At 37.2% G+C, this 17654-nt stretch overlaps 1 protein-coding gene across 1 annotated transcript in view; it reads left to right on the top strand.

Annotated features, from left to right (window-relative positions):
• The first annotated feature begins 1836 nt into the window (after nt 1-1836).
• Nucleotides 1837-17654, top strand: part of LOC149562118 (uncharacterized) — a 171431-nt gene continuing 155613 nt past the window's right edge. Inside the window, exon 1 of the mRNA XM_089825660.1 lies at nt 1837-2095. Coding sequence (XP_089681786.1) covers nt 1877-2095 — 219 coding nt within the window. The 5' untranslated portion in view covers nt 1837-1876. The remainder of the gene's footprint in view (nt 2096-17654) is intronic.

Raw genomic sequence — 17654 nt, 5'->3', positions numbered from 1 at the left:
AGCCCAACTGAACAACAACGGGTATTCTTACAACCCCAAGCATCCACCGCCATGTTCCTGGAACCTGCGATAAAATAATACAAATGTAGAATATAACAGACATGATGTTTCCACAACCCATGAAAATGATTGAGCGAACAAGAAGATTTCCACAACCTATGTTAAAATTATCAAATATTATGCTCTTAGATTCGATTGTGTGATTGTTTTAGCATTGACGCTTTGAATCATACATTCTGATGTTCTCTCTCTCTTATATTGCTGATGTGATGGATCACAAAAATAATCACACAATTGAATCCAGAAATATGATATTTGATAAGTTCTGTGATCTTTTGTATAGATTTAGGTATCATCCTCCATAAACTTAATCCAAAAGCACTAACATGAAAGGAAATATTGGTTTAAACTTTATATACCCTTGTGAAAGCTAAATTGATGAGATAGGAGAGAAACTGGCCTTCTGTGATCATGAGGCCATTGGTGCTAACCAAAGCCCTTCTGATCTTGGCGAGAGAGGACTCTGAAATATACAAAGGAACACTAACAGAGGCTATTCCAACTGCTAGGCCTACAAGTACTTGCCCAACCATCAAAACCCATGGATTGGGTGCTACGACCATTACAACTACTCCTGCCACGAACACAATATCTGCCGCAATAATTGCAATCTTTCGCCCATAAAGATCACTCACAAACCCTCCTATTGCCGATCCAACAATAGCCGCTGCAATTGTCACACTCACTATAGTCTCTTGGAACAAGTCAAAGGAAACTGTACATACCTCTTTTGAAATACATAGCAGGTGGTAATAGTAATATAAAAGGGTGGGAGGAATCTAGATAAAACCATGAAATTTGTATGCATTTTACTACCTACAAGACTGTGCTCTTTGCTACAGCTTCAAAATCATCCCGAATGTAAAGGGCGGCACCAGATATCACTCCTGCAACCAAAAAACAAAACGGGCAATCGACATTATATCAAGACTGAAATGACGGTGGGTTTGGGTTGAAATGCTGAATGAAAATGCTTCTGGAAGGTCAGAGGATCAAAACCCGCAGGAAGAGGAAGAGGGTTTGAGAGCTCAATAGTCAGAGCTTTGCGTTGACTGAGAAGCAAAACAAAGGCTGAAACACATCAAGGATTTTCCACAGACTCTGAGCACACAGTATAATTTGCAAGGTTTAGATTTCTCTACACAGGTTAGATTTTTCTAGAGGGAGGTGTGACTTTTTCGAGAAAAAAAGGTACATTGTGAAAAAGTCTAAAATTGAGGGAAGAGATAAGATATGTCAGAATATGAAGAAGACATGTTGTCACATAAATTTATTTCATTTTATTGACTTGTCTTATCATATTAATAGTAGCAATAAAGATTGGTTATAAAAAAAAAAATTAAAGTAGAAAACTAAAACCAACTCATGACCGTAGCAAGGCTACAACCAATAAGATTAGAAATAAATATGATTTGTTGAAATTAGTAAAACATCAAAATATATGAGAACTATATAAAATTGAAAGTTTTTGAAAAATACAAGATTCTGATTGGACATATTAATTGAGAAGTAGCATTTCACTGAATGCTATAGTAGTATCCTACCTACGACAGGCACTAATAATTAGAGATAGTTTACATTTGAATTCTAAAATCCATATTAACTCCCATCTAACTTATATAAAAAATATCTGAAATAAAGAATATATAAATGAGAAAATCAAAATCCCTGTTTTATGTGGCATAAAGCAAGTTAGAATCCAATCAACTACAACCTCCAAACTAAATATCATCCAGTTGGGCACTAATATTGCATTAGGAAATAAGAAATTAGATTAAAAGTTCGAAAACTATAATTACCAAAATGGGGAGAATAAATGGCCAGTTTGCACCAGCCCAGGGAAGGAAGTGAAGGTGAATTAATGGCTTTTTCAATTGCAACTGCAGCTGCAACAGCTAAAGCAACAATAGGAATGGCTGTGACCTTACCTAAGCCTTGTCTGACCATGTCCAGTCCTTGTCTTCCTCCTTTTCCGCAGCGGCGAGAGAAGGGGAAAGGGAGAAGCACGTGTCGCCCGTCTTCCACCTTTTTATTGGTAATCGAAGCAAATGATGTTTGCACGAGTATTTGCTTGCTAAATTGGACTGGAAAGCAAAGTTTAATATGTTTTATGGGTATTCGGCAAAATGTAATTGTTTTAATGGGCATTCAGTTGAATTCTGTTTTAGCATGTTAAAGAGGCCATTGCAATGTAAATGTTTGCCGGTTCAAACTTAGGGGCAGCAAGATTTTACAGGGTTCGGTGCTTGGTCATTTATAAAAGAATTCGGTAGCTCTTTTCAGATGTTCCCTTAATGTTTTTAATATTCCGGAAATCTCGTAAAGTTCTAAGAGTACCTACAATCTCGTAAAATTCTAAGAGTTACCTACAGTTTCTGATATATAGTGGATGGCTTACGGTGACTCTATTTCATACATTTCTACCTACACATTGCTAGACGAATTAACCCAACTCCAGTCACCAGAAAATTATAAATTGTTTCATCTCTGCACATTGGCACTATAAATCGTAGTATTTGAAACTGTAATTTCCCGAGTAGCACGACTGTACTGGTGCAAAGTATCTTTTTGCAATACTGAAAGCACAGTAGGTATAATCAATAAATTGAAAACAAGGGGACTGAAAAAGCAGAAAAATGTGGAAAGATGCATTTTTGAAGGGAACGCAACATTTGCTTTAAAACAAGTATGTTGATGTGGATTCGTTTGATGATATTACTATGCAGTTCTTTTCTCATTTTTATTGTGAATCAATCTTCTTTTAAAACTTTTCGCTCAAAAAGATACACAAAAACACATTTATATCCACATAAGCATGCATTTAGACGCTAGTTTTGTTAGCAGCACCCAAAGGTAGTTTATGTGACGCGTAAACAGCGCCAAATATTGTTTGATTGAGTTTCTGGGATGAGGGAACGCGGGTATGTGGGATGCAGGGGTGCTGTTTCGTGAACGGCAAAAAACAAAAAAGAATGCTGGATTTTGGTACAATTATTGAGATGATGAAATATCACAACTAGATTTTTGATGTAATCGCTGCTGCTTGTTTAACCAGAAGTCCTTGACAGCGTATAAGGGTAATTTATTTTCTGATTCTTTTGGAGATTTCTCGAGGTTTTTCAAATAATAGTGCGGTACAAATTTTAAACTTAAATAAATGAAATAACAGCAACTGCACTTAGTTAATCTAGGCTGAAAATGGATAGCAAACTAAATTCTTCATTTATTCCAAATCAATGACCAATGTGAAACCGTACCAGGCATGTCTGAGATAAATCTGAAATTGAAACTAATAATAGTAAACAAATCAACACCAATTGGGCGATTTCATATGCTTGATTAATGCCAAAGAATTGTATTGAACTCGTACCAGGCAGAAAAGCCGAGTAGACTTATTATTGATAATCCAATATGGGCATCCAAATTATATCTAAAACCTGAAACTTGCAAATCTGGGCATGACTGTTCAATATACTGGTGCAATTTACAAACCCTAGCTGACGTCACCCGTTGGAGTAGATGTACGGCTAGCTGGGGTTGTGCAGTTGGCTGTAAGATGAACATAATAGCTTTGTAATGTATGCTAGAAAAAACTCTGTTCTGTTTTGCCTTGTCTGCCCGTAATCAGTGTGAAACAGTGCTATTTTCCTCGCAAATTGTGAAGTCAGCCCTGCTGTTAGGTGAAAGGTCTGCTAGGAAGGAAGATATAATACAATGCAATATTTATCAGGCTTCTTCTGCAACCTCTATCACCTCTTTCCACCAAATTTGTCTTGTCTTCATAAATTATGATCACAAAGTGCCCTTCCAGCTGATTAAACAATCAATTCTCAATCTTTAATTATGTTGGAGGAACGTTGAACCCTTATTCTCCAAGAAGTTTCATTCTTGAAGAATAATCTGCTACAAACCTCCAATTTCAGAGCTCTGCCATCAATCTTTTTGATAAACAATAAACTAGAATTAAGAATAAGGAATGGATCACCCTCCAAGATATTTTTATGCTCTTCTCAAAATCCTAATTCGTTTGTAGGATTGCATACCAAAATTTTAATAAAGAAGACCTTACACATTATTGAAATGTCCCCCTTTTAAAACAACCTATTACATGGTGGCACATCATCAATTTAGAAAAAGTGACTTTATAATATAATATTATAGTCTTATTATAACAACATTAATAATAATAATAAGTGATTATTTAATCACTTAATTATTAATTTATTTAATCAAATAATAAAGTATTTCCTTGTAAAGTTGTTACGCCTAGAGTAGTAGAGCAGTCTAGACCTAACAACTTTACAACCATCTCACTTTTAAGGCTCCAGAAGAAATTTTCAGAAGAACTTGTTGTAAAGGCTCAAGAGACTTTCAAGCAAATGCATTTGACATGCATAAAACCAAATTCATTGACCTTTCCCCAGATTTAGACATTTTGTGCCTGTTGATTTTAGACGATTGGTCTGTGTCATTTGAGATATTTAATAAAATAATAAATTTTATAAAGTTGATAAGTAGCTATTTTAGTCAAATTGTTCTATATTGTGGGGAGCTTTGCATTTGAAATATCACGTCTCTTATTTTTTCTATAACATATCTTTACTATATATAACTATCAGCGTAACCATTGCACCACTTTTGGTGCAAGTGCTAGTTTATTCATAAAATGCCCAAATATGCTCAAAACTGGAATTGATAATAGCTACCTAGGTATGGGTGACATAGTTGGAAGATTTGCCTAAGACAAAACCTTGCCAAGGTCTGAAATTTTATTTTGGGAAAAACATGGCTTGTTTTCAGCGAAAACTCGAGAACTTAAACAATTGCTTAGTTTTAATTAGAAATGCATTTTTTTTGCAAAATTCATCTGAACACTAAAGAAACAAGCTTAATCTAGATACATTGAATACAAAGTGGGTACAAAATCACATTCTCGCGAGGAATACTGATGGATGGAAGCAAAATAGTAAATAATTTATGTAAAACTAAAAGTAAATACATATTTACAATTACATCTTCCTCTTCCCACCTCTAGTAAAAACTAAGGGAGAGGTAGAAGAGTCTAGACCTAGAAGTCTGCATTGGGCATAATTGTGCCATCTCGCTCGATATGTCTGACTCGGTCTATGGCTCGTCCTCCATCCTAGATGTAGCTCTTTGTCTAGCTTCTCTTAGCACTAGCAGTGACTACTCATTCAACTCAACATCATCCATTGTGAAACCAAGTACATCCCCTCCTCAATATTGCGTCTCTCTAAATCATAGATGTCATCCTCTTCAAATTGATAAAAATCAGTTTGCAAGTGTTTGGAAAACTATCTTTCCCCTCTTAGGAAAAACTAAAACTCGCCAAGTTTATTGGCAAAAACTTGACAAGTACTCGGTGAGATTTCGCTAATTTTTTTTCTAGTTATTGGTGCTAGTAAAAATCTTAAAAACTCGCCAGGCCAGAAAGCTCGGCTAGTTTTTGCAACTCGGAGTGTACTCTGCCATTAGTACATCTTTGATAGGCGATGCCTTACCTCTTATACCGATTGGTATTTCTCCCCTAAAATTTTGGGATGCTCATTAGATGAAGAATATTCTTGTCAACCCCAAACAAAGACCCTATGAACCTCCTCCTCTATATGTACCTTTGGAGATACTGCCATTGAACTGGGAGTTTCTCCTTAAAAAAAGGAAAGACACTCAAAGTCACCAAAATGATCCCAGAGATCCTTGGATGTCTCCTAGACCACTCTCAATAAATCTCTAAAAAATAGGGATCCTTCCTAAATTTTAGGAGTTTATCATCATCTACCCAAAATTGCCTGACAAGCTCCTGCATAAGTCTCTAAGCCCTTGTGTTGGTTCCCTCCACACTCTTTTGGCCTACGGGAACCACATGATAGGTCAACCTTTGCTCATCTACTTGTCACCAAGGAAGGGCCGAAAATTGTGGACATTATAGTTTTCCCTTCCCAAAGATTGCTTGTCTTCTAGCAACAAGCACCTGCATACTACATCACAATGCCCAGATTGCATACCAATCTGAGGTATGTTGTGTCACCCATCTGTTGCGCCACTCTGATATAAACATCAATACTTCCAAAGTGTAGCATCCCACCATGAACCCATTGAACAAATGGATTGTATGTGTCAATACTAGGATCCCAAACCCACCTTGGATATTGTACCCCTTTGAATAGACATATAAACCCATATTGCCCGTGCCTCTCAGTGAGGTACCTTGGATATTGTACCCCTCTGAATAGACATATAAACCCATATTGCCCGTGCCTCTCAGTGAGGTCCATAACAACAATATTGGACCTTGATGCAATCCAGTATGACTGATAAAATAACATGCTCAACCATTGCATGTAACTCTCTCAACATTTCCCAAACATACAACTAGATGTTCCATCCTGACAGAAATGCCCAAACATCCCAAAGCAGGAAGCAACATACGTGAATCCTTGTAAAGTGATGTACCAAGAGAACCAATACCTGGGTCCCACACAAATATATGCCCTACTGAATATGATGTAGAAGAAGAGTACCATATCATCACCATTACTGACAAGTAACCATTTGTCTATGAAGGACATCATAACTATGCATGAGTAATATCCCACATGCTCAGAATCCAACACCCATGGCCATCTCGTCATGCTACCATAACTCTTTCAACAACAAGGATGATCGCACATTGAACATCAAACCAAGGCCAATTGAAGAATGGCCAAAGGACACAGTCCTCAACGGTCTCATATTGGATCACAGGTGTAATCAATGCCAAGTCAGGAAGTGCAATATGATTACAGCTTGTAGCCACTAGTCCATGAGGAGTCAAGCCATACGAAGTCACTAATCAACAAAGATATCGCAGCCATATTAATAGATATATACGACAAACTCAAACATGAGGTTTGTACACCAACACTGCTCAACGAAATTACTTCTAGAGTGACTGGCCCACTAAAAGAGATATCAATCAAATCGCATAGATCTATTAGATTTCCACAATCCATGTAATGAAATTATAATTTCTGGATTTGATTATGTAAAGTTTTTTTATCATCAACGTTTCGGATTATACTACATGATCATTTTTTGTTATTTTGGTTCTCTGGCATCCTGATGATGGATCATGTAGTATGATCTGAAACGTTGATGATTAAAAAACTTTACACAATCAAACCCAGAAATTATAATTTCATAATCAAATCACAATCACCATCATGAGAGTGATCAACTATCTCTATGGGAAGCTCTGATCTAGTCAACTCATATCCCTTTGTATCAGCAACATCATATGGTGCATATTCAGTCCCCAAAAAAGAGGCATCATCAAATCTAACCTATATCATAGTTGCCGTACTCCATCAGCAGTAGGAATGGTAACATTACTATCCTCATGGCTAATGATAGAAATGCTGCGAGGAAGGTGGAGTTACAATGCTGCGATACAAAATCTAAACTTAAATAAAGGAAATTACAGTAACTACACTTAGTCAATCTATGCTGAAAATAGGTAGAAAACCAAATTCTTCGTCAATGACCAATTGTTAAACCGTACCAGGCATGTCTGAGATAAATCTGAAATTCTAAAACTAATAACAGTAAACAAATCAACACCAATTGGGCAATTTCGTATGCTTGATTAATGCCAAAGAATTGTAGAAGGTGGACCAAGATCTTAAATTATCTCTGATACCAATTGTAGAAACCCAGGACAACTTTGATACACCTTATGAAAGGTGGATGGACAAAACAAACTAAAACTGAAAAATATTCAATCTGCTGTGGTAGTAATATATTTCAATAATCATTTTGTCCATGTCAATTACATTACATGATGTCTCTATTTATAGAGGTCTTAGATCGTTTTTTGAAACATCTAGATTAGCTGACAAAACACAAATAGACTTTTCTAGAATTATCTATGGCTTCTAGAACTTTACCTAACTCTATTTGTCCATCCAGGAATTTCTACAATCCTCTATTATGATTTTACATTTCATTTGAGGGGGAAATTAAACATTCCAATACTCCCCCCTAATTTCAACCTCAAATGCTCTTGCATACAAATCCAAATCCTCTTTTTTGCTTGATGCCAAAATGCTTCATATCCGTTAATTTCTTGATGAATAGTGTCTTCCAAGGCTGCGGCCTTTAATTTCCAAAAATATCTTGCCTCATCTGTCACAAATGCCAGTGATAGGATTCACTGATAACCTTGATCAAATTCATGTCTTCTTTCAGCTACCCCTGATAGCTTCATCTGTCACAAATGGTGATAGGGTTCTCCAAATAACCTTGCTCTGCAAAACAAAATTTTCTTTGTTGTCACAAATGGTGACAAACAAATTCCTTCCTTCTTTAGCTATCCAATGATTAGCTGCTTCTGTCAAAAAATAATGACAGGATGCTCCCAATTAACTTGACTCTAATTCATCTGTCACAAATGGTGACAAGATTTTCTTGCCCTAGCTCTGATTTGTCTGTCACAAATGGTGACAGGATTTTCTTACACTGGCTCTAATAGCACTTGTAGAAGGTGGATCAAGATCTTAAATTATCTCTTATACCAATTGTAGAAACCCAGGACAACTCCGATACACCTTGTGAAAGGTGGATGGACAAAACAAACTAAAACTGAAAAATACTCAATCTGCTGCGGTAGTAATATATTTCAATAACCATTTTGTCCATGTCAATTACATTACATGATGCCTCTATTTATAGAGGTCTTAGATCATTTCTTGAAACATCTAGATTAGCCTACAAAACACAAATAGACTTTTCTAGAATTATCTATGGCTTCCAGAACTTTACCTAACCCTATTTGTCCATCTAGGAATTTCTAGAATCCTCTATTATGATTTTACATTTCATTTGAGGGGGAAATTAAACATTCCAACAAGAATTGTATAGAACTCTACCAGGCAAAAAAGCTGAATAGACTTATTACGGATAATCCAATATGGACATCCAAATTATATCTAAAATCTGAAACTTGCAAATCTGGGCATGACTGTTCAATATTCTGGTGCAAATTACAAACCCTAGCTGATGTCACCTGCTGGAATAGATGTACAGTTAGCTGGGTTGTGCAGCTGGCTGTAATATGAACAAAATTGCTTTGAAATGTATTATGGAAAATCTCTGTTCTGTTCCCCCTCTAGTTCTGCCCACAATCAGGTCTGAAACAGGGATATTTTCCTCTTAAAATGTGACGTCAACCCTGTCTGTAGGTGAAAAGCCTTCTAGGAAGGAAGACATAATACAATGCAATATTTATCAGACTCGATCTGCAACCTCTACCACTTCTTTCACAAAAATTCTCAAGTCTTAAGTGCCCTTCCAGCTGATTAAACAATCAATTCCTAATCTATAATTATGTTGGAGGAATGTTGAACCCTTATTTTTCAAGAGGTTTCGTTCTTGAAGAATAATCTGCTGCAAACCTCCAATTTCAATTCTCTGCCATCAATCTCTTTGATAGACAATAAACTAGATGCACTAATAATGAATGGATTGGCCTTGAAGGCTGCTTTATGCTCTTCTCAAAACCCTAATTCGTTTGTAGGGTTGCATACCAAAATTTTAATAAAGTTTATTTTAGTTTTTCATAAAATAAACCTTTTTGAAGAGGGTCAACTACACAGTATTAAAATGGCCTCCGTTTCAAACAACATTGGGCCTATACATCATTATTTTTAGGATAAGTAACTTTATAACATAATAGTATAAAGTCTTGTTATAACATAAATAATAATAAGTGATTATTTAATCACTTTATTATTAATTTATTTAATCACCACTTAGGAAATAGTAAAATATTTCCTAGTTTATTCATTAGATGTCCAGATCAGCTTGAAATTGGAAACTAATAATAGCTACCTGCTTGTGGGTGATGCCTGAGCCTCTTCTGCTGACTGGTAGTTTTCCCTTGAAATCTAGGGATGCTCATCAAATGAAGATAAATGATCATGTCAACCCCAAGAAGAGACTCCTCTTCAGTGTGTACCTCTAGAGCCATTGCCACTAAATTGGGAGTTCCTCCTATAAAATAGGAAAGACACTTAAAGTCACCAAAATGATCTTAGAGATCCCCAAATGCTTCCTGGACCACTCTCAGTCAATCCCTAAAATTAGGGATCCCTCCTAAGTTTCAGGAAACTATCATTAACTGCCTTAAACTGCTTGAAAAGCCCCTGCATAGCTCTCTAAGCCCTTGTATTGGTTCCCTCCACACTCAGTTGGCCTATGGGAGCCACATTATAGGCCAACCTCTGCTCATCTGCCTGTCACCCATGAAGGGCCAAAAATTGAGGACATTACAAATAATGTAAACAGACTAAAAGTAGTTAATATTATAAACATTAAATGTAGTGTGTTAAACTTATAGCTTCAATCCTTCCCCTTTATCTTGGTAGGGGTTTTTAGCAATGCATTTCTTTATCTATTAAAATCTATATGCACCAAATGAAACAGGCTATTTATTCCAGAGAAGAAGAGGACATCCATTGTAAGTTCCTATGCCACTAGAATGATGCTAGGGACATGGAGAACATCACTTGGGGACGTGTCCATTATGGCATTTGAGCAGCTCTAACTACTATCAACATTATTTAGTCAATTATCATGAAGCTCCATCAAATAGACTTTAGAAAAATTGTAGGTAATCAAATTCAAGATAGATCATGTCCTTGCAGGCATTGGATTAATTTTCTTTTGGTGCATCAATCGAAGAGCTTTTTATCCTCCTTCGTTATTCTCTTGGCCTTCTTTGTGTGCTGGGCAGCCACTTGTAATTTCTTGCATGAGGCAGTCTACATTATAAAACTCACAGATTGAGATAGGTTATATTTTTCTAGTAAGACATGGTTCTTTAAGGGCAATCTTGGCTTTATTTGTCGGATATTTTCTTTGTTCATACTATTGCATTTGGAAACATCATTATTTGATGGACCTTCCAAAGATTGCACCTTGAACCCTTAATGGCGATATTAAGACCTTACATTTCTATTTCACAAGTTAGTTGCCTCGTTCATTTGATCAAATATATTAGCATCTTCTTGATAAACAAGGTGGGTTCACCTAGGGAGACATTTGAGCCAGTCAATCCTTTTTTCAGTAATTCATTGCTTCGAGTCTTTAGCTCTTTTAAATCTAATGCATTCATTCCATAGGGTACTTTGGATATAGGAGCAGGTGCATAAATTACATAAGTGGAAAAATCTAGCTTCAATTTGGGAGGTATGCTGAGAAGTTAGTCCAGAAACTGTTGGGTGTGTGATGCCCAACAACTGCTTATTTTATTATTACAATCTATTATTTCCCTCCAATTAAGTATCTCTTCAATTCTATGAGAGACTTTATAGATATGTGTAATCAGAGGTGCCTTATGCATTGTAATTGACAAGCTAAAGCTAATTGGAGGTGCCTTATGCATTGTAATTGACAAGCTGAAGCCATGTAAAAACAAAGACAAGAAATAATAAGAGATTCCCTTGCAGAAAGTGGAGTAGCCAAATTGGTGAACCACTATAAAATCCTTGTGTCACTTTGTGCTTACATATTTAGTTGATTTTATTAATATTGTTCAGTACTTTATGGTTTGCACTTTCAGATTATTTTCATAGTTGGTATCAGAGCAAGGTAGAGTTGTTGGGCATGATTTTGGCAGTCAAAATTCTGAAGTCGTGGAAGAATTGAAGATGCAAAAATACTCTGGACAAAATTTTGGTTTAAGGAGAGTACATATGCAGTCATTGCTGATAAAGCAAGATCTTGCACTTACGGGAAAAACATAGAAACCCTTTTCAATGAAAGATGAAGATTGGGATACACTTAACAGTAAGGTGATGGCAACAACCTTTCTCTCACTGTTAGAAAATGTTGTTTTCAATGTTGCATATGAAACTTTTAAGAAAAGTCATTTAGGACAAGCTTAAAGCCATGTATGAAATGACATCAACAACAAATAAAGTTTTCATCATGAAGAAATTTTATAAGCTCAACATGAAGGAAGGAACCACTATATTTAATCACATCAATGAACAAGGTTGATATGCCTCAAGTTGATGAGAACAAGGCTGGTCTCTTGCTATGTTCTTTACCAAATAGTTGGGATGGTGTGGTGACAGCTGTAAGCACTTTAGTTTTCAGTAAGAAAAAAATGGTTTATGATGTGGTATCTACTCTTCTTAGTGGGGACATGAGGAGAAGAACCAAGAATTCTCATCTGATGAAGCTTTAATGATGGTAAGCACAAAGAATCGAAGAAGGGGCCACAATAGAGATAGAAATAATCATCACATGAGATTCAAATAAGTGAGGAGATTGAGATCAGGAGGAAAAAATGGTGATTGCTGGTTTTTGTGGCAAAGTGGGCCATGTCAAGAAAGATTATAGAAATTACAAAAGAGTGCAAGAAAGAGTGCGGGACAACAAAGCAAACATAGCCTATAACAAAGATGATGGTTTCTTGATAGTATGAACAAGTGAGACTAGTTCAGCCTCTTGGGACTTGGATTCTGGTGCTTTATTCCATGTTTCCCCATGCATGGAATACTTCACAAACTATCAAGAAGGTAAGTTTGGTGAGGTATATTTAGGAGACAAAAAAGCATGTGAAATTATTGGTAAAAGTGGTATATTGTTCTCATTAAAAGGAGGTGGTAAATCGCTGTTGAAAGATGTGCATTTGGCTCCAAAGTTAAAGAGAAATCTGGTTTCGGTAAATCAGCTCTACACATAAGACTTTCTTACCACTTTAACTGACACATGGAAATTAACCAAAGGTTACATGGTAGTTACAAAGGAGAACGTTGGTAGTTTGTATATTGTAGAAAATGTTGGTGAAGTGGGAGCAACCATGACAGTTGTGGACAACAACTCTGAGTTATGGCATCAAAGTCTCAGTCACATGAGCTAGAAGGTCTTGCTGTTATGCACAAGAGGGAACAACTATTGGGGTTAAAATCTGTTGGTTTGCAGTTTTGTGAACATCATCTTTATGGCAAATAGAAGAGGGTCAGCTTCTTGAAGTCCGGGCATGAAAAGAAGAGCACTCCATTAACATTGGCCTACTCAGATTTTTTTGGTCCCACTGAGGTAGCCTCCATTGGAGGAGCAAATATTTTGTTATATTTTTTGATGATTGCACAAGAAAAGTGTGGTTATATGTGCTCCATAAAAAGTCTGATGTATTCAGTAAATTGAAGGTTTTCAAAGTTCTAGTTGAAAATAAGAATGGTCATAAGATCAAATGTTTGCAAATTGATAATGGTGGTGAGTTTTGCTCTTTAGAATTTGATTCTTTTTGGGCAGATAATGGTTTCTGCAGAATTGAAATTGTTCCTTTCACTCATCAAGAAAATGGAGCAGCCAAGTGGGTGAATTGAATAATTCTTGAGAGAGCTCAGTGTAATCTCTCCAATGTTGGTTTGGGCAAATAATTCTCGACTGAAGCATGTATCACTGTGGTCTATTTGATCAACCAAAGTCCTTCATCTTGGTTGGATTTTGGCATTCTGGAAGAAGAATGGTTGGGTAAGAGAATTTCATATTCCCGCATCCAGATATTTGGGTGTAAAGCATATGTTCATGTCCCAAAAGAGAAGAGGACAAAGCTTGATCCTAAATCTCAAAGAGGTATCTTTGTGGGTTATCGAGAAGACCAATATGGTTTTTCGAATTCGGGATCTGGTTGCAAACAAAATCATAAGGAGCAAAGATGTAGACAATATTGAGCAACATTTAATATTGAAGAAAAATCTATGAATATGTTACTTTATCTATATTTGATAATAATAGTGGTAGAAATTTGCAGGTTGCTCCTTCTCCAAATGTTTTTTCTCCTACTTCAGTATCAGTTTTTGCCCCTATTTCTTCAGCTGTTGGAAACATGTGGAACAACAATGTAGTACATCTCACCAATAATGTTGAATAGAGACATGCCTTGCCTGTGGAAAATACAAATCTGAATGACATAGAGGTGGAATGAATTCCAATGGTGATAAAACCATATTCTATGGCTCTAGGTAGCTAAAAGCATTGTGTGGACAAGTTTTTAACTCTGGCAGTCACACACAGCTTGTGCTAAACATACAACAAGGATGAACGATGGAAAATGTGCATGGAAATTTGCATAAGTCATACTCCCTCCATCCTATGCATCACTGCAATATTTGAAATCTTTTCAAAATGATACATCCTTAGACCGCTTGCATGAAATCTCAATGGGACTCAATTTGTAGTCACTACACTCCTCTTTGGCATCAACGATAGGGATTGGGAACGTTGGCCATAGGATTAACCAACACGAAAGTCACGAGCAGACAACCAAAGGAACAATTCATCCCTTTTTGTCAACCCTTCCATAGCTCCCGACGTGGGTGAGGTGGACTCTACATGGGAGCCTTACTCACGGGTAGTTTCCTCCTCTTAGGCCTGTGCTTCCGATTATGGCATGTTGTCTACCAACACCATCCTTCCTTCTTGCAATAACACCGTCAGCACTGTCGGACAAATAATGGATAATTGTGGTTTGCCTACCACAATTTCTCTTAAGTCTAACAAAATTACTATTGTAGGTTCTTCAATTCCATTCGATGGTCAACTACAAGTTGGGACTGATGGTGTTCTCCAATACCACATTGAGAACGATAAAGTTGGCGTGAACTCACATGGTAATATGCATAGCTGAGCTCCACGATGGATATGATGTCATATCCCCAAATTTGAATATAATAATTTAATTAAATTGATTAATTAACTGGTCCAAGAATTTAAATAATATAACAAAAGGACCTTTAATTAGTTACTTTAATTAATTAAGATGGGGCCCAAGTTAATAATATGTGTATTTGTGATTCTGATTGATTTAGTATATCTCGGACTCATTCTATTTAATTGTTTCCGTAGTTAAGTGTGGCCATTGGCTATCTTTGTACACCTTCGGAAAGGTTTACCCGGTAGGTATTTAAGCATGGCTTGTAGGTAGTAGTTGGTATGCGATTTGGATTATTTCTTTATACTGCGAATTCTTGTTGGGATTCTCTGTTGTTCGTCATTTCGGAAGTGAAAGACCTTCCCGATTTGGCTCTTCTGATTTTGGTGGGATTCAACCCTCACCCTATTCCATCCATTGTACTTCTTTGCTTCGGATCTGGCAAATCTAGAACACCATTTTTTGTCTGGAATATATTTATATACATATATGCTTTGGTGTCTTTTTATACATTTCACTCGAGTAATCAATTCCATTTTGGAAACATTAGCATGTGACCCCGTACTGCATCTCCACCATCACCACTCCCTACACCTTCAACATGGCCTCTTTTGTTCTCCTCTGTACAACTCCCCAACACATTTGTATGACATGTGCCCTTGATACCATACGACCCATCATCCCTGCTCCATTGTACGACTTGATTGCTGCTCCACCATACGACTTCTTGGCAGACAACTCCCACATCCCCTACTGTACGGCCCACACACTATTGTATGACCATCTCTGTGCATCAAGACATCGTACGACCAAGTGAATACTTAACCCATCCGTATGACCAACCAATCATCCTCCCCAAAACCGTACGGCCTCCTTTCCCCACACCGTATGGTCTACTTGTCTCATATTGTACGGTCTCCATTATCCACTGTGTGGCCAAAATCTAGACACCATACGACCCCTCTTGGCATTGCATACTGTACGGCCTTGACATAGGCGAGATCACCACACCCACCGTACAACCTTTGTTGAGAAACTCATTCAAACTTCTAGCAATCATCTCTGTGCTTGATACTTACCCTACCATACAAACATCTGACTATCAGCCGTACAATCAATTCTTTCATGAGTTTGAGTGGTTAGATAGACGTGACGGGAACGAGAACATCACAGTGGTATTAGAGCTAGTGATTCTGCCAACCTGTTGGAAGAATGAAGAGCTTTGACTTGATTTCGACTATGGCTCAGTTTCCAGCCGATTGGAGGGCACATTTGTTAGTCGAATACTCCAAGAATACTTTTGCGTGCCAACTATTGGATGGTCAAGTACAAGATGATAGATACAAGGTGGTTGGAAAAATCATTTACCACAAAGACAAAATCTACTTGGTACTTGAGACCAAGATGTAAGGGAATGATTTTGGAAGAAGGTACTTGCACAAATATCATTCACCAACGCCCGATGATCAACTTGATGGAAATTTGGGTTCTAGCAACTCTTTGAATAAGCAATCCCTACAGGTAGTTGTTCAGCCTCTTATTGATACGGATTTGATCAAGGATTATTTGCAGGCAATCTTTACAGTTGGTTGATTATGAAGTCTACTCCTCGGTGGCAATCATGATGAATTACACAGAAGAATTTCAAGTTTGGGATCCTGGTGACTCAGGACACGACAATATCCATATCAGAGCTGCGCAGTGAAAGTTTGACGGCAATTCGGTGCTGCGGAGGATTGATGCCATTTCACTCATCTCACTTGCAAGTTTGATTTGGGACCTTGGAGTTGTTGGCATTTTGTCTGATGATGGATTGCTTGAAGGCAAGCAATCTTTGGGCAGTGAGGATTTGTCATATCCCCAAATTTGAATGTAATAATTAAATTAAATTGATTAATTAACTGGTCCTAGAATTTAAATAATATAACGAAATGACCTTTAATTAGTTACTTTAATTAATTAAGATGGGGCCCAAGTTAATAATATGTGTATTTTGTGGTTCTGATTGATTTAGTATATCTCAAACCCATTCTATTTAATTGTTTTCTTAGGTGTGGCTGTCGGCTATCTTTGTACACTCTCGGAAAGGTTTACTGATGGGTATTTAAACACGACTTGTAGGTATTAGGTGGTATGCAATTTGGATTATTTCTTTGTACTATGAATTCTTGTTGAGATTCTGTGTTGTTCGCCATTTCGGAAGTGAAAGACCTTCCCTATTTGGCTCTTCCGCTTTCAGTTATGCAATTTGGATTATTTCTTTGTACTATGAATTCCCGTTGAGATTCTGTGTTGTTCGCCATTTCGGAAGTGAAAGACCTTCCCTATTTGGCTCTTCCGGTTTTAGTGGGATTCAACCTTCACCCTATTCCGTCCATTGTACTTCTTTGCTTTGGATTTGGCAAATCCGGAACACCATTTTTTGTTTGGAACATATTTATATACAATATGCTTGGGTGTCTTTTATACATTTCACTCGAGTTATCAGTTCCATTTTGGAAACATTAACAAGCGACCTCGTACTGCATCTCCATCATCACCACTCCCTACACCTTCAACACATGTCCTCCGTACAACTCCCCAGCACATCCATGTGGCTTGCACCCTTAATACCGTACAACCCAACATCCTTGCTCCATTGTACGGCCTGATTGTTGCTCCACCGTACGGCTTCCTGGCAAACAACTCTCACATCCCCTACTGTATGGCCCCCACACTACCATACGGTCCTCTCTATGCATCAAGATATCGTACAGCCAGCTGAATACTTACCCCATTCGTATGGCCGACTAGTCATCCTCCCCACAACCGTACGAACTCCTTTCCCCACATCGTAAGGTTAGCTTGTCTCATATCGTACGGTCTCCAT

Source organism: Cupressus sempervirens, chromosome 4 (genome assembly GCF_028749045.1).
Source record: "Cupressus sempervirens isolate cs-2001-9-10 chromosome 4, ASM2874904v1, whole genome shotgun sequence".
In the NCBI taxonomy this organism is placed as follows: Eukaryota; Viridiplantae; Streptophyta; class Pinopsida; order Cupressales; family Cupressaceae; genus Cupressus; species Cupressus sempervirens.
Note: the sequence above shows the minus strand (reverse complement) of the source record. Positions and strands in the feature narration are given on the sequence as shown.